The 21,950-nt window shown below is 44.8% G+C and overlaps 1 protein-coding gene across 1 annotated transcript in view; it reads left to right on the top strand.

Annotated features, from left to right (window-relative positions):
* The first annotated feature begins 8,022 nt into the window (after positions 1 to 8,022).
* Positions 8,023 to 21,950, top strand: part of ERCC2 (ERCC excision repair 2, TFIIH core complex helicase subunit) — a 2,230,202-nt gene continuing 2,216,274 nt past the window's right edge. The window contains exons 1-2 of the mRNA XM_044070725.1: positions 8,023 to 8,036; positions 8,099 to 8,198. Coding sequence (XP_043926660.1) covers positions 8,023 to 8,036; positions 8,099 to 8,198 — 114 coding nt within the window. The remainder of the gene's footprint in view (positions 8,037 to 8,098; positions 8,199 to 21,950) is intronic.

Below are 21,950 nucleotides of genomic sequence, written 5' to 3'. Positions count from 1 at the left end.
TTTTTACTGTGTTTATCACCTGGGTTAGACCTCACTTTAAAATAGCCACTGGGCGTTGGCCGCGCTTCCACAAGGAGTCAGCTGCAGTGATTAGGAAGCTCACACTCTGCCTACATTTAAGAGAAGCTTAAAAAGGCATAACCAATCAAGCCACCTAGATATGCTTTTAGGATAGTGTTTAGAAAACCACAGTAATTGTAAGAGCTGATGATTTTAGAAGCAGTCAAGCAGTGCACTGTTTTCTTTTTCTTTATATTGATCTTTTGACTGAATTTCTGAGTGTCTTAATGTTGTAATTCTGTACTTTAGCCATGAGAAGAAGAAGATGCACAGATTGTCTTGCAATGGTTATTGTGTACTTTCAGCCATGTGAGTACATCACAATTATTGCAATTCTGTGTATTTTGGTCTACTCTTGCTGCCCCAAATGGCCAAGGTTGTAAATAGGGATTGGTGACCACACTGTTATCAGATTGAAATAAACAAAACTGAAGTCCCTGGAAAATTGAATTGTTTTAGTTCAGAATAGAGTATCACTGCATTTCACTTTGAAAGGCAAACGTTCATAGTGTAGGCAAAGCAAGGCTGAGAAAAGATTGTGGAAGAGACATCTGCTTGGGTGTAGCTGAAGCACTGTGCTGGAGGCACAACATAGATCTTGTTTTGACCTCTTTTCATGACCATATTTGATTTTGCCAGTTTTACCTTTATTTTCTTCTGTTTTAATACCCTTCTTCTATGAATTACCCTTGGTTTGCTAGTCTGTTCTCTACTCCACTGTGGCTGTATTTTACATTGTTCCTAGAAAACATAAAAATGTCTTGCTACACCAGACCTAAATTTACCACTTTTGAAAATGCATTGAAATGTCCCAGTCTTTTTTTTTTAACCCAAAGAAGTGTATTTTGGCCTTTCACCTTTATCACTGAACAAATACATTTCCATCTGTCCCATAGAGCTTGACCAGATTTGTCCAGATTTTTGCCTCATATTTTTGGTCTGTTCTCCTTACAATTTGTGTTTTTTTGGCAAATCACTGAAGTGTGAAGTCACTAAATATTGAAATGTATTTGAGTTTCAAACTTCATATCCTTCTGAAAATGTATGTTAACAAAAATCCTATTATTGTAACATGTAAGAGCAATATTTAAAATCTGTCCCTATTTGTGGGCCTTTGTCCCCCCATTATTTTAGGGTCTGTCCAGATATGATCTGTACTCTGCCATTGTTTCTTGTTGTAAATCTTTCCAAGCCTAGTCTCTGTATATCAATCAAACTATTGTATTTCTTCCTACCTTCCCAAATCTGAGAACTGATAACGCTTTTAGTAAAATGACAATCGTGCTTTTGTTTGTTTGCTCATTACATTCATACAGTACTAAACAAGTTTTCTGAGGATAACTGAAATGCAGTATGTTGCCTTAACTGTTTTTCAAGTCCTGTTTTCTTGTGGATTGTTGCAAGATACTACTTTCATTTAATGTTACTCTGGCTTGATGCATCACATACACTGTGAAATGCTAGGAGGAGGCACGCATGGAAATTGGTGAGCTTTTGAATTTGTACTATACTTGTGACCTGCAAAAAAGAGGCTGTTTTAATTTAGCCCATGTACTTGGTAAGCAATTAATTGATTAAAAAAATACCACTTTTAATCTTGGTTTCGGTCTGACCGTTTATTTTCAAGTGCACATAAAAGAACCCAAAACAAGTTGTGTAAAACACATTCATCCTCTTCTTATACTTTATGCAGGAATCCACAGGATGCGACTGTCACCACAAGTTAATTTGTGATGTTAAGTTGTCTATCTCGCCTTCATTCTTGCTGGATGGGTTCGGAGCCGACCTCGGCTCCGACTTGGCCACTCTAAAAGCTCGAGAGTTGGTTCCACCGGCTCGAGGCTCCCCTTATATCCCACAATGCTAGGCGGTATTACCTCAGATCTCATTTGCCGCTACAGCTATCGAGACGTGTTGCTTCAACCGGCTTCAGGTGAGTGTAGAAAATAGTTTAAAAAAGATACAAAACCCCTTTAAATTAGTTTTCCTTACAGTTTCCCCTTATTTTAAAGGATTTTTATTCCTTATTCCTTGTTCTCTTCCCTTTTTTACCACAAGAACTTATAGTTCTTCCCTAAGGCCTTTCGGGCCCTCCCATCTCCCCTTGGAGTGTATGTGTTTTTTGTAGGGATTGTTATAAATTTAAAACTATCTAAATTTATTTAGTTTTATTTAGTGTATAGTGTAATCGGTGTGTTTGTGTTTGTGTGTGGTTACACTTATTCCTTGATATGTCCAAGGATTCAAAGGTCTCAGGCTTCAAGAAGTGTGACTCGTGCTGTCAGAAAATGTCTCTGACAGACGGTCACACTTCTTGTGTGTACTGCCTGGGACCTTTACACCTGCAGGACTCTTGTGCTGTATGCCATGGCTTCAGCCCTAGAGTCCTGCAGGAAAGAAAAAAACAAGCTTATTTTACGGGGCTTGTTAAAGCCTGAGGGTCCCCTGACTGCTTCTTCGGGCAAACCCTCCAAGGCTTCTAGGTCTTCGGCTCCAGGTTCTGAGTCGGCACCTAAGACTCCTAAGTCTACTCCGGCATCGGCTCTGGCTGGAGCCGATGAGACACTAACTTCCACTTCGGTGGTTCCCTCGGCTCCGGCCGGAGCCGAGGTTTTGAAATACGTCGGCTCCGATCAGGCTGGAGCCGACATCTAGGAAGAGGTCAAGGTCACCGTCCCTTGGCTCCGTTCATTCGGCTCCAGCTTCTCCCCTGCTGTCTGAACGGAGCCATAGATCGCACTCCTCTAGGTCTTCGAGGCTTTCGGACCATGACCTTCAGAGGGTAGTGAGTCGACTTCTTAAGTCCGAGGCACTGGCCCAGATGCTTCAGTGCCCGACTCATCAGTCGATGCTCAACCCTATTTCTCAAAATATTCCTCCTCCGCCTCCTTTGAGCTCGGAGCCGGGCGCTGACCCGAGACTGTGATACCGCCGGAGCCGATACAATTGTTCGGCTCCGTCGGCCCGATTTCTTCCTTGGAAGAATCTCGGCGCCGACTTCCTCGTCGGCTCGAGGGGTGAGTGGCATCGACCCTTGTCCAACCCCACCTCCCTCTCGGTGCTTCGCGCTGGTGAGTTCGGCTCCGACATCGGCCTCGAGCCATCGCTGTCAGTGCCGAGGGAGGTTTTCAGCTTTCGAGCGGGACCTCTGGCTCTGCCTGACAGGGGTGCTCGAGGTCATGCGGAGTGTGTTGGAACCTGGTTCAACTCCACAGTCTGCTCCGCCCCTCCCTCATCGGTGCCTCAGGTTATGTCTACTCACTCCCTCATCCCAGACCGCAGAGAGCCAGCTCCTCAAGAATCCCCTGTGGGGATCTCATCCTCTTCCGAGACCTCTCCTGAATTGGCAGGGGAGCCCCTAGGAAGAGAAAGTGTAAGAGGAAGCACATAGACTCACCTGAGTCTGTCACCTCTGACACAGATTTAGAGGATTCGAGGGTTCCCCTGCCCCTTCTGAAGATGTCTCCTTTGCAGACATTCTAGAGATCCTGAAGCAGAGGGAAATTGGCCAGCCCTTAACCCTCGGAGGATAAATCTGTGTATCTTGAGGCGTTTGGCTCTCGCCTTCCACCTCCTGGGTGTCCCCCTTGACCCCCTCATGCAGGTGGTAGCTAAAGGCTTGGACGGCTCCTGACTCTGTGGACCCCACCCCCAGGAGACCTTCAAAGTTTATCACAGCACCAGCAGATAAGCAATTTCTCACTAAGGGAGTCTCTGTGGATGCTATGGTGGTAGCTGCCGCCACTAAGAAGGAGCTAGCTGATCCTTCGGTACCTGTCCATCCTCCTAACAAGGAATCTAGGTCTATGGACAGGTACGGGAAGCGGATGTTTTCGTCAGCGACTTTTGCTATGCTCGCTGAACTACCTATGCCATTTCACTCGTCTTCAAAGAGACTTGATCAAGGAAGCGAGTGAGATGTTGAAGGACCCTACAGCTGCGGGTTTTCAGGACAAGATGAACGCTCAGCTGGCTACCCTAAACTCTATAGCTAACTCCTCCATGCGCCTCCTTTCATATGTGGCTGATGGAGCGAGCAGAGCCGCAGGGACAGGTGTGGCCTTACGCCGGCATGCCTGGATGCGACTATGTAATTTTGCGGACCCCTTTAAAACGTCTTTCACTAATTCCCCGTTTGATGGATCATCCCTTTTTGGTCCTCAAGTGAAAGAAACCTTGACAAGGTGCGAGACAGATGGCAAAACTCTTTCTGCCGTCGGAGTCCGTTTTTCTACTCCTAGACCTTACCCCAAAGGCCAGAAAAGTAAAAAGATGTGGTTCCGCAAACAATCTCAAGGGACTTTGCCTGACGCACAGAGTCGGTTCCCCTCTAGAGGCAGAGGGGGGAACAATAATGGTAGACGTCGCCCTAGAAGCAGGGGGGGTCCGCAGAACCAGGGCAATCGAGAAACCTTTTCCGATAAGCCCTTCTAGCATCCCTGAGGTGTTGCCCGACTGTCCACCTTCGGAGGCAGTCGGGGGAAGATTATCACTGTACCCAGAAGCCTGGCGATCCCTAACTCAAGACAAGTGGGTACAGTCCATCATTTTCGAAGGCTATTCCATCCCGTTCTTTCGCATTCCAAATCAATCAAAAAAATCCCTTCCAGATGTTCCACCTGCTCAAAGGGATCAAGCAGCATTGGAAATATCAAAGTTGCTTGCAAAAAGAGCCATTCAGCCAGTGCCAGCAGACCAACAAGGATCCGGAATCTACTCCAAGTTCTTTTTGGTTCCAAAGAAAACAGGGGACTGGAGACCCATTTTGGATCTCAGTATCTTGAACAAGTCTGTCAAGAAAACAAGATTTCGGATGGTCACGCTACAATCCATCCTACCCCTGTTGGGAAAGGAAAACTGGATGGTGCTCTATAGACCTCCAGGATGCGTACTATCATATAAAAATGAACAGACTCTCCAGGAGATTCCTCCGCTTCAGGCTGGGAACCAGTCACTTTCAATTCAGAGCCCTGCCCTTTGGACTCACCACTGCCCCCCGGGTGTTTACCAAATGCATGGCAGTGGTAGCTTCTCACCTGAGACGTCAAGGATTCCAGGTGTTTCCTTACTTAGACGACTGGCTCCTCACAGCTCCTACCAAGCATCTTCTTCTACTGGCCAGAGACTACACCTTTCGCATTTTTCAAAAGTTAGGTATCTCAATAAATTGCGAAAAGTCTGTTTTGTCGCCTTGTCGTGCTATTACCTTCATAGGCGCAAATCTAGACACAGTCAACATGTCTGTGAGGCTCACAGACCAAAGAATAGCAGACATACACAAACTGGTCTCCCTTCTCTTCCACAGCAACAGAGTCAAAGTCAGGTTAGTTCTCAAAGTACTAGGGATTATGGCAGCTGCTATCCCTCTACTTCTATTAGCCAGATTTCACATGAGAATCCTTCAATGGATGCTCTTCACACAATGGTCATACCAACATCTTCCGATGTCCCACACCATTGTGATTACGCAAGCATGCAAGAATCATCTTCTTTGGTGGATTTCTTCCCCTCAGCTCTTCCTAGGAAGACCCTTTGTCCTTCCCCCTCCGGTTGCTACTCTGACAACGGACGCTTCCCTGATCGGGTGGGGGGGGCATTATCAGGGCAGAACAGTCCAGGGCATTTGGCAACCAGTCGAACGCCACTTGCATATAAATGTTCTAGAGATGAGAGCAGTGCTTCTAGCGTTGCGAGCCCTTCAAGACTCTCTTCCCTTGGGAACAATAGCAATTCAGACGGACAACATGTCTGTAGTGTGGTATATCAACAAACAAGGCGGAACCAGGTCCTACCCCCTATGTCGAGAAGCACTCAGACTGTGGCAATGGGTGATTTCTTCTCAGCGGTTTCTGATAGCAACGCACATCCCCGGGAAGTCCAATCTTATCGCGGACAAGTTGAGCAGAGCTATCCTCATGCCTCACGAGTGGTCTCTGAAAGATTCTATCTTGAGAGAATTTTTCTCAAGTGGGGTCAGCCTTGCTGCGACCTTTTGCTACTCCCCAAAACAGCAAGTGCAAAGATTATTTCACCCTCTTCCCTTACCAGGCCAACCCAGCAGAGACGCTCTAGTCCAAGTTTGGCCCCGGGACTTCTGTATGCATTCCTCCCTTCCCACTAATCTCTCAAGTGATACAGAAAGCTATCGCTCAGAAGGCCTCAATGATCCTCATTGCTCCTTACTGGCCTCGACAGGTTTGGTTCCCCTTTCTACATCAATTTCTGTTGGAGCAACCCTGGCATCTGGACCTAGTTCCAGATCTTTTGATCCATCAGTCGGGTCAGTTACATCGCTCCCTCCCCTCTCTGAACCTCACTGCTTGGTTCCTCCAATTCCAACCTTAGCCAGGCTTCCTCAAATATCTCACTCTGTTCGAGATATTTTGATAGCTTCCCATAAATCTTCCACTCGGAAGATTTATCTTAGTAAGTGGAAACGTTTCGCCTATTGGGCTCAAGGAAGGGACATAGATCCTTTCACTGCTTCCATCCAAATAGTCCTTGATTTTCTAGCTGAACTTTTCCATGCAGGTTCATCTCCTTCTACTCTTAAAGTTCAATTGGCAGCTATATCTAACTTTCATGTGGGCACCTCAGATTCTGCCATCATGTCTCACAAGCTTTGCAAAGCTTTCTTGAAGGGAGTTTTTCTTCTTAGACCTCCTATAAGAAATCCTCCTCCCTCTTGGGACCTTAATTTAGTTCTCACATCTTTAATTCTTTCCCCTTTTGAACCTGCAGCCTCCTGTTCAATGAAATTGCTATCCTGGAAGACTCTCTTTCTGGTAGCCATTACTTCAGCTAGAAGGGTCTCAGAGCTTCATGCACTCAGCAGTCGACCACCGTATCTTTTGTTTCATAAGGATAGGGTATCTTTACGTACCAATCCATCCTTTTTACCTAAAGTAGCCTCTGCGGCAAATCTAAATCAAAACATTGACCTCCCTGTGTTTTTTCCTAATTTTTCTAACAGGTCTGAACAAAAATTGCATTGACTAGATGTCCATTGTCAATTAAGGTATTATTTGGATAGGACCAAACAGATCAGGAAAACTGACCAGTTGTTTGTCTCTTATGCAGAAGGCAGAAAGGGCCTTTCAGTTTCGAAGGTATCACTTTCCAGATGGCTAACATCCCTGATTTCCTTTGTGTATGAAATTAGACACCAAAAGTTGCCTAACAAACCAAAGGCCCATTCGACTAGAGCTTTGGCTACTTCTATAGCTTTCCAAGACAGGCTGCCTATTGATACCATTTGCGCAGCAGCTACATGGGCTACTCCTCACACTTTTATTTCTCATTATAAGTTGGATCTAGCTTCTAGACATAGAGCTAATTTTGGTTCCACTGTTCTCAAGAGTCTGATCCGATAGGCCACCCGGGACAAGGTGCTAGGGACGCGGTCCCATCCAGCAAGAATGAAGGCGAGATAGACAACTTAACATATAGAAGTTATGTTCTTACCATAACGCTCCATGTTAGTTGTCTTCTTCTCGCCTTCTTTCTTAAGGCCCCACCCTCCTTCCCCCTAGCCTGGACAGACCTAGAGGAGTTTGATTGTGACCTCTCTTTCTTCCACCTCTATTGTATATGTATATGCTATACTTTGCATATATCCCTTCATCAGGTTTCAGGTCACCTTCTTCCTCTCCTTTTATAGAGGTGGTGTTTCCTTTTTCCAGTAGTTCTGGATTTATTATTCGCTGGGCCTAGCTTACAAACGAGATCTGAGGTAATACCGCCTAGCATTGTGGGATATAAGGGGAGCCTCGAGCCGGTGGAACCAACTCTCGAGCTTTTAGAGTGGCCGAGTCGGAGCCCTCGAGCTTTTAGAGTGGCAGAGTCAGAGCCGAGGTCGGCTCCGAACCCATCCAGCAAGAAAGAAGGCGAGAAGAAGACAACTAACATGGAACGTTATGGTAAGAACATAACTTCTATTTATAACTGTTGTAGCATTTCTTGATGTTGTCTTTCAGGTACATTGTGTACAGGGAGCAGTGTATAAATGTTAACCGTGTCCTTTTTTTCCCCCCTTCAGGCTAAACATTGATGGGCTGCTTGTATACTTCCCATATGATTTCATTTATCCTGAGCAGTATTCTTACATGCAGGAATTGAAGAGAACACTGGATGCAAAGGTAGAGTTTATGAACTGCTTTAAGTGGAGCAGTGCTTTTGTTTGCCCAGTAAAACTGTTTCAAATTGCTACATTTTAGTAGTCTGTCTCCTTCATCCTCACCAATTCTCCTGCTGGTTGCAGTATGTTTAATGACATTTTTTGACTTTTTTTTGTCTACTGGTTAGCTTTGCTGCATTGACAGCACTATAGTTTGGTTCTTTGCTGGGATTTATCTTTCTAGAGTCTGCATACGTTTTTGCTGGATGACATATTACCTCACAGCAAGAGGTTCTCTCATTCGATCCTTGGCTGGAGTGTGGGGAGTGCCTTCTATGTGGAGTCTGCATGTCCTCCCCGCAGTTGGGTGGCGTTTGAAAGACGTGTAAATGGGCGTGCCTTCATTGAAGGTTGGATGTCGAGCTGGCACCTTGGCATTCGTGAAAATCTACTGCCAATCAGCGGACCGGAGTTCCGCTGTGGCGACCCCTAACCGGGAAAAGCTGAAAGACAAACAACAACATATTTTCCTCCCACATTCCAGAGTTGTGAATGTCAGTTGCATATGTATTTATTTATGTGTTTGTCCTGCAGTGAGCAGGCTCCTTACCCAGGGCTGGTGTCTCAGTCTTTTGCTAATTGCCATGCAGAGGTAACCTCCAACTCCGCCATGACCATACTTGAACTGGATTAAGCAAATAATCAGTGAATGAATGGGTGGGTTAGTCCAGCTGGAAATTGGCCTATTTTCAGAGTATTCCTGACGTAGTAGTGATTTTGACTAAGGCATCGAAGTAAATGCTACTTAGGATTCATTTTCAAAACTTAAGGTATCTCTAGCTTAGGCATTACGAGACTTCAGTTTAATATGTCATCCAAAAGACTAAATTTCAGGATTTCAATCCCAACCATTTTACTTGCGGTACACTACTTTGATAATATAGGAATGTGAATCAAAGCATCTGGTGTAGAGACAGAACCCACAGCAGTTTGATCTTGCCGGCATTATAGGCTGTTGTGCTTTCACTTGAACCACTTATACTGCAACACCCTCAAAAATGCCAAATTCATTTTTATTTGTGAATAGTGTATCTGTTCATTTTTTTTGCTTCACAAACCTCTCTGAACTGAATGGATGTCCTTCAAGAATGCAACTGCAGTCATAACATATGGGGTTGTCCTGCCTCAGGCAGCCCTCGGTCGGCCGGATTCCAAAGTCTGGGTCCGACGTCGGCTGATGCCGCATTTCTCTCCGACGTCAGAGCGGCTGGAGTACATAAGCATCAGCCGACGCCATTTTCTTCAGTCTTTCTTGCCGTGCGGTGCCCGAAGCAGAAGCAGTTCGCAAGTGCCGGTCGGTCAGCTCCTGTATTCTTCGAATCCAAAGTCATCAAAAAAGCTAAGGACCCCGTTGGGGACCTTTCTTGCCTCAGCCGATGTCAGAAATTACTGAAAAAGTTAACAATTGTCTGTCTTGTGGTAAACAAATACCTCATAAGGATTTCCACTCTTACTGTCTTCCTTGCCTTGGCCCAGACCAAGACGTCTCGGCCTGTGTCGCCTGTGCTCGCTTCAATAAGCGCACTCTTAGGCGCCGGGCAGAGTTCGCTGAAGACTTTTTCGGCGATAAATTTGCTTATACAATGCCGTCAGAACTTCCGACATCGCAGACTCCTAAGAAACGAAAAGACCAGGACTGACATCCTCGGCCCGCGTCTTCCACCGACTCCACGCCAAAACCTACCGCGAGTGCTCCGGTTCCCCCTGAGACGGTTATTTCACCTCTCCGAACCGAAGACACCGCTTTACCGACACCTCCGATACCGGAGGCCACACCGACGCCAGTTATAGATTTTCCTCCGGATACTGAAACCAAGGAAATGCCCGAGACCATTGCTGTAGATAAGGTCACTCCTGCACGTGGAGCTGCTAGGCCCCCTATGGCCATGTCTATTAAGGCCTACACACGTGCTAAGGCAGCCAGCAAGACCAAGCACCTTACTGTTAAGGCCTTACCTCAGCCTACTCCTGAAACACAAATCATGACTATGGCCGCAGACTTAATTTCCATGATTAGAGGTTCACAGGCCCATCCTGAGAGGATCCCAGCCTCCTCCTGATAACAGGCACCGGGTTGAACCCTCTGACCCTATCCCTTCAGATGAAGATTCTGAGGACTCTGTTCACTCCGATGGCCAGGAAGAGCCCTTCCAGACCTATGAGGACTCGGATGCAGAGGATTCCTTCCCGTCAGCCTCCCCTCCTGAGGATATTTCTTTTGGGGAAGTTCTGCATACCATGAGGGAACATTTTAAGTGGCAAGGCCAGGAGTATTCTGATTCCAGAAAGCGCCTTCGAACCTTCCTTAAAAAACCACAACACAGGCCCCTGGCTATACCTCCTGTGCTTGATGTTTTGGATGACCTATACTCTGACTCCAGTGTTACCCCGGATACTCTTCCTCCTGCCCCAGCCAAGCCAGACAGATATTATAGGGTCCCAGAAACACATTCTCATTTCTTTAGGGCCCATGCTGTTGATTTAGAAACTATTTCTCAGGGACCTAAAGGGGTTTCAGCATCCACCTCCAAAAATCCCTTGCCTTCCAACAGGGAAGCTAGGTCATTAGAGAGATGGGGGAAAAAGGTCTACACCTCCACTACTTTATCTATGAGAGCTCTGAATTGCCTCTTTCATATGTTTCAATATCAGGATTACCTGTTAGATGATTTACAGAAAACATTGGCCTCTCCTGAACCTTTAGACAGGAAGTCTTGCAGGAAGCTGTACATAATTCTCAGCAAGTCAGCAATCACTTTCTGCAGTGTGGATATGATGCATTGGAAGCTTCATGTAGGGCAGCTATGACGGGGCGGTCATTCGTAGACATGCATGGTTAAAAGAACAACCTCTACCAGATCATGTTAAGGCAAAACTTCTTGATGCACCTTTGGAAAAGAACAAGCTTTTTGGTACTAATGCTAAAGATGTGTTAAAGTCCATCGAGGAAAAAGCAAAATCAGTTCAGACGGTCAAAGATTTCCTCCAGGTTTAGCCACCCAGATTCATCAGGAATTGGCCTTCTAAAAACTGGTCCTTTCCTAATCCTGAAAGATTTCAAAGGGGTAAAAACAGGCATGGCCAAGGAAGAGGACAATACAGAGGTTCTTACAGGGGACGACAATGGCAACCAGCAAACCAAAGAAGTGACACAGGAGTCTCCCCTGCCCCACAGGGACAGTCTCAATGACTTTCCTCTACTTCCGCTGACCAAGGAGCAAATAGAAGCTCCCTTGGGCGGAAAATTATCTCTGTTTTCAGACAATTGGCACAGATTGACAAAGGACAAATGGATTTTGGACATTATAGACCAAGGTTACAGGTTCCACTTTCATACCTTACCAAGAAAACAAGGCATGCCAAACCTACCACAAAACCAGAGGGCAGAGGCTATCAAGCAAATTTCTCTGCTTGCTCAGATCAAAGCAATAGAAAGAGTTCCACAACAAGAACAAGGCCAGGGGTTTTACTCAAGACTGTTCCTTGTTCCAAGAAAAGAAACTCAATGGAGACCAATACTGGATTTGTCCGCATTAAACACTTTTCTCATAGTACCAAAGTTCAAAATGCTGACTCTACAGCAACTCCTTCCCATGCTGGGCAAGGGGTCTTGGCTGATTACTCTGGACCTCAAGGAGGCATACCTGCATGTCCCTATCAGACACAGCTGCAGAAGATACCTCAGATTTCTTGCAGGGCCAGAGCATTATCAATTCTCAGCATTGCCATTTGGCTTATCTACTGCGCCCAGAGTATTTACAAAATGCCTGGCTTCAGTAATTGCTCATTGCAGGCTCCAGGGGATCCAAATTTACCCATACCTGGACGACTGCCTCATACAAGCGGACAACAAATTGATTTTGACAAAAAACTTGAACTATGTCATACAATTGCTACAGGCTCTGGGATACACAGTCAACTTCCAAAAGTCAAGACTTCAGCCATCCCAGCAAATAACCTTCTTAGGAGCCAATCTAGACACAGCCTCTCAAATGGCTTACCTGACAGAAGACAAGCAAGAGAAGTTAACTCATTATTTCAAAGGTTTGGCAAAACTCACCCAGATGACTGCAAGGATTCCTACAGGCCCTGGGTTACATGGCATCCTGCATTCTCCTGGTTCCATTGGCAAGACTACACATGAGAAAGCTTCAATGGTACCTAAAAAGCCTATGGTCTCAGCACAGCAACAACCTAGAGACAACCATACCGCTCATTCCATGCCTACAAAAGGAATTCCTATGGTGGGCCTCGGTAAGCCAGGCAAACACAGGTATGTCATTCAAAAAACCTCAGATAACACAGACCATGACCACAGAAGCCTCAGACCTTGGATGGGGGGCGCACATGGAGGGCAGATGTATACAAGGACAATGGTCTCCAAAGGAAACACATCTGCATATAAACCAAAAGGAAATGCTGGCAGTAATGCATGCCATCGAGGCCTTTCGACAACAACTTCAGCAAGGCCATCTACTGATAAGGACAGACAACACCACTGTGATGTGGTACATAAACAAGCAAGGGGGCACCCATTCCTACCCCCTTTGCAGACTGACAATGAATCTTTGGGAAAAATCACTGAGCCTAAACATACAGTTGCAATCCCAGTTCGTTCCAGGCAAAGACAATGTGCTGGCGGACAGCCTAAGCAGGAATTTCATAGATCCACACGAGTGGAGGTTACATCCGAAAATCTTCACACAACTCACCTCGACATGGGGCAGGCCAGAAGTAGACCTATTTGCCTCCCACCTCAACCATCATCTACAAAAATTCTGTTCAAGGACATACCATCCACAAGCTTGGAAAATAGATGCTCTTTCATTCAACTGGAACTTTCTAAAATCTATGCATTCCCACCTCTGCCACTGATGACCACAGTATTACTAAAGATCAAAGCAGAGAGGCCCAAGGGGATCCTAATAGCTCCAGACTGGCCAAGACAACACTGGTACCCACTACTATGGAGCATATGTCACAACAAAAAGTGGGCCCTTCCCCAATGGCCCCTACTTTTGACTCAACACAACTTCAAAACAGTGCATCCAAACCTTCAGACACTGCAGCTAACAGCCTGGGAGATCCCATGAATAACCTCAATCTATCTCTCTCCAAGGAAGTTCAGCGGATATTAACAGAAGCTCAAGACCATCCACCAGAAAGGTTTACTTAGCAAAATGGAAGAGATTCAGCATTTGGAATACCAGCAAGGGACATGATGCATCATTATTGAATATCCCACTCATCCTGGAATATTTGGCAGATATGCTACAGAATGGACTCTCATATTCTTCCATAAAGATACATGCTTCAGCTATCTCGGCTAGATATAACACTGATCCGCCTGTGTTTTCACATCCTTTGTTAAGGCAATTCCTCAGGGGAATCAAGAACATTAAGCCACCAAGAAAGGCTCCAGTGCCAGCTTGGGACCTCAACTTTGTCCTAGAAAAACTGACTCTACCTCCCTTTGAGCCAGCAGCTTCAGTGGACTTACAATTTTTATCATGGAAGACAGCTTTCCTGTTGGCAATTACCTCAGCAAGAAGGGTTTCGAATCTACAGGCCCTAATGGCAACACCACCGTTCATAATCTTTCACAGAGACAGGGTCTCCTTAAGAACCAACCCTACTTTTATGCCAAAGGTGGTATCTAGGGTTTCTTTAAATCAAGCTATTCACCTGCCTACTTTCTTCCCCAATCCTGAGAGCAAAGGGGAAAGACTGTTGCATACCTTGGACATTCACAGACAACTTCGCTACTACCTGGACAGAACCAAGACCAGTAGGAAGTCTGATCAGCTTTTTGTAGCTTACGGCCCTGGAGTACAAGGAAAAGCAATTTCCAAACAGACTATTTCAAAATGGATTGGACATTGCATCAGATTTTGTTATTCCTTCCACAGGAAGAATGTTCCAGCCAGTGTCAGACCACACTCCACCAGAGCTACAGCCACCTCTACAGCATTCTTAAGAGGGGTGCCTACAAAAGGCATTCTAGAAGCTGCTACATGGAGCTCTGTGCATACATTCTCCAAACACTACAATCTCCCTTTATATTCCAGATCCAGAGCAGGCTTTGCTTCGGCAGTCCTGCAGGGTTCGATTGCCACACCATCTCTTTCCTAGAGTATTCCTCCTCCCCCAGCTAAGCTATGGTATTCAACCCATATGTTATGACTGCAGTTGCATTCTTGAAGGACACAGTACAGTTTTGTACCTACCATAAATGTAGATGTCCGATAGATATGCAACTGCAGTCGGATTTTCCCTCCCTCCATACCCCTCTATGCCTTGGGTCCACTCCTATCCCTGTTTCTCTTAGCTGGGGATATCTGTTATGGTGTATCTGTTTATTGCTTACTTATTTGTCTGGAATCCTGTTTTTGTCTTCCAATTTGATTACAGCCTTCCTTGGAGGGCACCTGGCATCTGGGGCAAGAAACACTGAAGAAAATGGCGTCGGCTGATGCTTATGTACTCCAGCTGCTCTGACGTCGGAGAGAAATGCGACATCAGCCGACGTCGGACCCAGACTTTGGAATCCGGCCGACCGAGGGCTGCCTGAGGCAGGACAACCCATATGTTATGACTGCAGTTGCATATCTATCGGACATCTACATTTATGGTAGGTACAAAACTGTACTTTTTCTTTAGTGCAGATCCTTGTGATAGTGCTGTATTACTAAGAGAGAGTTCATGTGAGCACACTTTACCAGTTGTATGCTTCCCGATGTAAAGTGGCCAGTTTGCAAGATATGTAATACAGAGTTGGAGGTCCATGCATGTTTGTATTTTATTTATATATATATATATATATATATATATATATATATATATATAGATATATAGATATATAGATATATATAGATATATATATATATATATATATATATATATATATATATATGCGCATATATATATATATATATATATATATATATATATATATATATATATATATATATATATATATATATATATATATATAGATATATATATATATATATATATATATATATATATATATATATATATATATATATATATATATATGCATATATATATTCACAAAGTGGGATTAGAAAACTGGTCAGATTTGCTAACATTTGTGTGTAGAATATGCTCAGTACACTTCTAAAAATAAGTCCAGCTACAGAATGACTGCATAAAAAGACTTCATAAATGCAGTAACACTTGCATGACTTGTGTGCTGAATAAATACTGTTGGATCACACATTAATGATTTGTAGGGCATGGAACTGCTGGAAAATGTTCTATAACTCCAAGGGTGTGTAGTAATATCTGTTTAAAGCATACCCCAGCATATGGCAGTATTTATATTAAAATAAGCTATTTATAGTACCGGCTTATAAATATTACAAACAACCAAACCAAAAACCACCTCCAGAGGAAGAGGAAGACTTTTCATTGTGGTGGAAGCCTTTTTTTCATTTCACTATTTTTGGCTTATAAATATTGGGGTACAATGTTTTAGGTATCCTTTTTAAGGCATTAGCTGCACAGTTGCTAGAACTTGTTCATAGGTTCATACTAGGCTATCTGCCCTAGGGCATTTATAAGCCTAGCCAGAATGTGTTTGGCTTTCACCACCCATTTTAAATTTATTTTGCTATGCCCTTTTTCGAGGTAAGTATACTGTGCCTCTGTCTAACAGTGACACAGAAGTGATACCCGGGGTAAACCTACGATCTCCCATCCACTCATCAAGATTCCTCTTGAAGAGAGTCAATGAGGGACTCTGCCTAACCTGGACTGGGATTTTATTCCAGAGTGAAGGGAGCCACTGGGTTATGAATCTGTCCCTCCAGCATGTCCTATTTATTTCAGTGCTGAGGTTCAAGTCTCTCGAGCGCGTAGCTCGATGGGATTTGGATATTCTGAGGTGCAGCATGTCCATTAATTCCGGGTTGGACATGGCTTTATACGTCAGACACAGATCGCCTCTGAACAGGCGGTATGCCACTGAGTAGAGCTGGAGTTTCTTTAACCGGGCAGCATATGGCATCTGTTTGAGTCCTTTGATCCTCTTGGTGAGGTACTTTTGGGGTCTTTCCAGTTGCTGCAGGTGTCTGGTAAGGTACATCCCAAAAGGGGCATTGTACTCAATTATGGGCCTGATGAGGGATGAGTAAAGAGGCATGATGACGTCCCCTGATCTAGATGTGAAAACCTTCATGATTAGGTGGGCTATATAAAATGTTTTTCTAACCACTTTGGCCACGTGGTTGTCAAATGAGCGATTGCTATCAACTTGGGTCCCCAGATCCCTAATTACTTCTTCTGTACTTAATGGATTACCACCTATATGGTAATTTGTGGGCACTTTAGGACGGCGCAGTGGTGCAGCGGTAGCGTTGTCGCCTCACAGCAAGAGGTTCTCCGGTTTGATTCTCGGCTAGGGTGCCTTCTGTGTGGAGTCTGCATGTCCTCCCTGCGTTCGTGTGGGTTTCCTCCAGGTACTCCGGTTTCCTCCCATATTACAAAGACATGCATCTGGAGCCTTTCTCCCCGGGCCTCCGCTGAAAATTGGCTTCGTTCCAAGTCGGACTTTCCCGGTTAACAAATGATAAATAAATAAATAAATATAAACACTTTGTTTTTGCCAAAGGTAATGACTATACACTTTTTGGCATTTAGCTTGAGGCCATGGCTCTGGCACCAGTTGTCTGTTTCTATGAGGCCCTTTTGGAGGATGCTTGTGTCGGCTGGAGAGTCGATTATGGCGCCCAGTTTGCAGTCATCCGCGAACTTGGTCAGCCACAGTCCTTCCGTGTTGGCCTGTACCTCCGAGAAATATATACCGAACAAGAGAGGTCCCAGGACTGAGCCTTGTGGACACCACTTGTAACTGCTTTGGAGTCTGACATGGCTCCAGCAATTCTAACCATGTGGGTTCTGTCCTTGAGCCAATTTGCAATCCATCTAGTGACATGGTATGAGGTATAACCTGGTAGTGCTGGGGTGCTCTCGGGAGCCCTGAACCAGGTTTCTGTTACTGCACAGATATCGAAGTTCTCCATGCTAAGGAGAGTTTTGAGTGCGTGCATCTTGAGGTTTAGACTTCTGGCATTGAGTAGCATTACTCTAAGTTTCTTATCCCTTGTGATATCTATGGAGGTGGGTTTGTCTTTTGAGCCTTGCCTAAAAAAGGCACTATGGGGGTAGCAAGAGCCTTTGCCAATATCCTAGATATTAGTCCAGTGGGGTATTATCCAGACATGCCAGAGGGCACAGGAGTTAGTTTTGAGCTTTTTTTTCTGTTTGTGTGGAGCTGTTCACCATACAGTGGTGGATAGCAATACCCTGTATAGTAGCAAATCTATAAAGCTAGTATGTAGGACTTTAACCTGTAACACAGAAAGGCTTTGCATGGAGCTAAGCTTATGGCAGTTGCTTAGTGCATCAAGCAGCACTAATATCAGTTCATAACACTATTTAACATCTAGCCTTAAACCTAGACACCACTTAAGTGACCTTTGTAAAACCAAGTCCCGAAACCATAATGGCCTAACCCTAATACAGGTCCTAACATGGATTTACAGTTTCCTAATGTCTCTGTGGACATCTTTGTAGATACAGGTATCCTGAGACAATGTAACAGTTGTCTGTTGTACTCTAACAACTTTTTATTCCTCAAAGAAACTAACACAATATGTGAGAGATGTACATACATAACTTTCTTGGAGGCAAAACCTTGATTACTGTGATGTCTGGATAATACCCCACTGGACTGCTAACAATAAATAATGTGATGTCCCTTACTATTCTGGGTCAGTAACTAAGGAACTTCAATCCTCACTACTGACTCCAGTAGGAGACCGTCACTTAAACGGGAGTAATATTTCACAGTTTCTGCTAAGAGCACAACAGGAACATGCGCTATAACCTGCCATTTGACTGTATATTTTTGTCAAGAAGCAAAATGATTAAAAATATAAAAACGTAATTTCCAATAAACAAACGGGACTCAATCATCAGGAAAATGAAATCCGTACTGAAGGATCGAAATCCAGCATTTAGAAAAACTCTAGTTAAACAGGAATTTATAAATTAAAAGAACACCATCCCTGATCTAAACTAAATTATTACAGCAGAGCAAAGGCAGGCTTTCAGTTCCTGCTGAGTCCTTTTTGGGTGTCCACTGCACAGTATGACTGTAACTGGCAGCTGACAACTGTAAATATCGTACTGGCAACAACTGATTAAAGCTGCCTTCGACGGGCCATTTGATAGATTTGCTTAACTGTCACAACTGTTCCAGTTCTAATTTTCATTTCATGTTTTTGAAAATCAACCAACAGTCTCTGACACAGAGCAGCTGTCAACATTCCGATAACATCATCTGCAAATCAGCTGATTCTGAGACAGTCTGCAGTTAGACTCATCTTCACAAATGTGTGCAGTTAGAAATGTGCAAACAGATTATAAATCAACTTGTAAGAACTTATTTGCAATATCATAGCTTCATGCTGGCATATAATACACAAGTTAATCTGAAATCATAGGTTCATACTAGGCTATCTGCCCTATGGCATTTATAAGCCTAGCCAGAGTTGTGTGGCTTTCACCACCCCTTAGGTTGAAGAATACTATACCCATTAGTTTGCCGTGCCTCTGTCCAGCAGTGATACAGAGATGATCCCCGGGGTAAACCTATGATCTCCCATCCACTGGTCAAGATTCCTCTTGAACAGAGCCAGCGAGGTGCTCTGTCTCACATGGACCGGGATTCTGTTCCACAGCATAGGGAGTCTCTGGGTGATGAATCTGTCCCTCCAGCACGTTCTATTTATATCCGTGTTGAGGTTTAAGTCTCTTGCTCTTGTGGCTCTGGTGGATTTGGATTTTTTGAGGTGGAGCGTGTCCATTAATTCCGGGTTGGACATGGCCTTGTATGTCAGGCACAGGTCACCTCTGAGCAGACGGTATGCGACTGAATAGAGCTGGAGTTTCTTCAGTCGGGCAGCATATGGCATATTTTTGAGCCCCTTTATCCTTTTGGTGAGGAACTTTTGGGGTCTTTCCAATTGCTGCAGGTGTCTGGTAAGATACATTCCGAATGGGGCATTGTACTCAATCATTGGTTTGATAAGCGAAGAGTACAGGGGAACAATGACCTCCCTTGATCTGGATGTGAATCCCTTCATAATCAGGTGGGCAATGTAGAAGGTCCTCCTAACCACTTTGGCAATGTGAGTGTCAAAAGAAAGGTTACTGTCAACTTGGGTCCCCAGGTCCCTGATAACCTGTTCTGTACTTAATGGATTGCCACCTATGTGGTAACTTGGGGTTACCTTGTTTTTACCAAAGGGTATGACTATACATTTTTTGGCGTTTAGCTTAAGGCCATGGCTCTGGCACCAGTTATCCGTTTCTATGAGACTTCTCTGAAGGATATCTGTGTCTGATGGATTTTCAACTATGGCGCCCAGTTTGCAGTCATCTGCAAACTTTGTCAGCCACAATCCTCCTATGTTTGCCTGCGCTTCTGAAAAGTAGATGCCGAACAAGAGGGGGCCCAGGACTGAGCCCTGTGGGACACCGCTTGTGACCAGCTGACATGGCACCAGCAACTCTAGCCCTGTGGGTTCTGTCCTTGAGCCAGTTTGCAACCCATCTTGTGACATATGGGTTTACATTTAAGCTGGTGAGCTTTTCTATGATACCCGAGTGGGGTATTGTGTCGAAAGCTTTTGCAAGGTCAAGGTAGGCTGTGTGAACTGCCTTACCCTCATCATTGGCCTTGGTGACTGTTTCAAAAAGTCGACCAAGTTCAAGAGGCATGATCTGCCCTTGACAAAGCCGAATTGGGTAGGATCCAATGTCTGTAGGTCCCCTATGTCTTTATTTATGAGTTCCATTATGATCCTCTCCATAGCTTTGCAGACCAGGCTTGTTAAGCTTATGGGGCAGTAATTACCAGGGTCCGTAGAAGCACCGCCTTTGTGGAGTGGGACCACAGTTGCCGTCACGCCACTCTTTGGGCGTATCCTGTGGTAAGGCTAAGATTAAACAGCAGCCTTATGTGTGGGTTTAGTTCCTCATTGAGTTTGTGTAGCACACAGCCGGGGACACCATCCGTTCCCATTGATGCTGTGTTTTAGCTTTAGAGAGAGCAGCTCTCACCTGGGCATTTGAGATGATTGGGAGGCTACACTCTGCTGGGATAGATATTTCTCCTTTTGGGGGAGGGAGGGGAGAAATTTTCACTGAACCTGTCTGCCAGTATGTTTGCAATGTCTGTGGGTTCAGTGATTTTTGTATCATTTTGGACTAATTCTGAGCATATCTGGGAGTTTCCACCCAGATTTCTAACATAGCTAAAGAAGGCCTTATGATTGTCTTTTGAGTCCTTGGCGATTTTTCTCTCAAAGTTGGCCTTGGATGATTTTATGAGTGATCGTAGTTTTATACTAGTATTGATCAGAGATGTCTTCCCTTTTAGGGATTTTGCTCTATCTTGTAGTAGCTTTCTCCTCTTGTTGTAAAGTTTGTTTATGGCTGGGGTCCACCAGATCAGGCGCTTGCCTTTGGTGGAAAGGGTCTTGATTTTATTTGGGATTGCTTGATCCATGCAATCCTGGAGGTGCTCGTAGAAAGCATTTGTAAGGGATTCAGCAGCATGGGTTGTGGTTTCCAATGGCTCAGGGGCCTTGAAGGATACCACACCAGTCTTAAGAAGTGTGAAGTTGGCTTTTGAGAAGTTCTTCACTGTGGTCTTTTTGTTGGGGTGGGGCGGGATGTGGATCTCCAGTGAGATTAGTTTATGGTCTGATCTCACCAATGAGGGATATACTTCGGTGTGGAGCATTTTGTCCCCATGTTTGTGATGATCAGGTCTAGTATATTTTCACCTCTTGTGGGAATGGTGACAAGTTGTTCCATAGCATTTGAGTTTATGAACTCCAGGAACCTTTGGGCTAGGGTATTGGGGCTTGAGTAATGTTCCCAGTCTATGTTTGGGTAGTTGAAGTCACCCAGTATGATGGTGTTTGGAGAGACATTTATACTCTCCAGTGTCTTCAGGAAGGCTGTGTGGGGTTTCTGAGTTTGAGAGGGTGGCCTGTAACATGCTACAAACTGTAGAGCAGTTTTGCCTATGGTTAATTGCACCTGAATGGTCTCTGATGCTTCGTGAGTTGCCACCAGCCTGGAGGTGTGGGTATCCTTGATGAATATGGATGCACCCCCTCCTTTTGTGGTACGGTCCGGGTTTTGGGGCCAGAACGCATGATATGAGGTAAAACCTGATCGTGCCGGGGTGCTCTCAGGAGCCTTGAACCAGGTTTCAGTCACAGCACAGACATCGATGTTCTCCATACTGAGGAGGGCTTCGAGGGCGTGCATCTTGAGATTTAGACTTCTGGCATTGAGCAGCATTACCCTTAGTTTTTTTCCATTATTGTTTTCTAGGGCGGTGGGTTTAGAATTTGCGACTTGTCTAAAAAAGTCACTATGGGGGTGGCAGGAGCCTCTGCCAATATCCGGAAACCCAGGGTGACAGGTGCAAGCCGTCCCTTGGAAGCAGCGTGGCTTGTCAAGCATGTCATTCCAGGCAGACAGACATTGGATCCACTTAGAATGACACCAGAAATTAAGCCAATTATTAAAACTGATCATTTTGTCTCTGTATTGTGGCATCATTCTTGGTGAAGGTAAGATACTGCTCAGGGTCAGGGTCATACCA

The sequence above is a fragment of the Protopterus annectens genome, chromosome 1.part0 (assembly GCF_019279795.1).
Source record: "Protopterus annectens isolate FY-2018-M chromosome 1.part0, PAN1.0, whole genome shotgun sequence".
NCBI lineage: Eukaryota > Metazoa > Chordata > Ceratodontiformes > Protopteridae > Protopterus > Protopterus annectens.
Note: the sequence above shows the minus strand (reverse complement) of the source record. Positions and strands in the feature narration are given on the sequence as shown.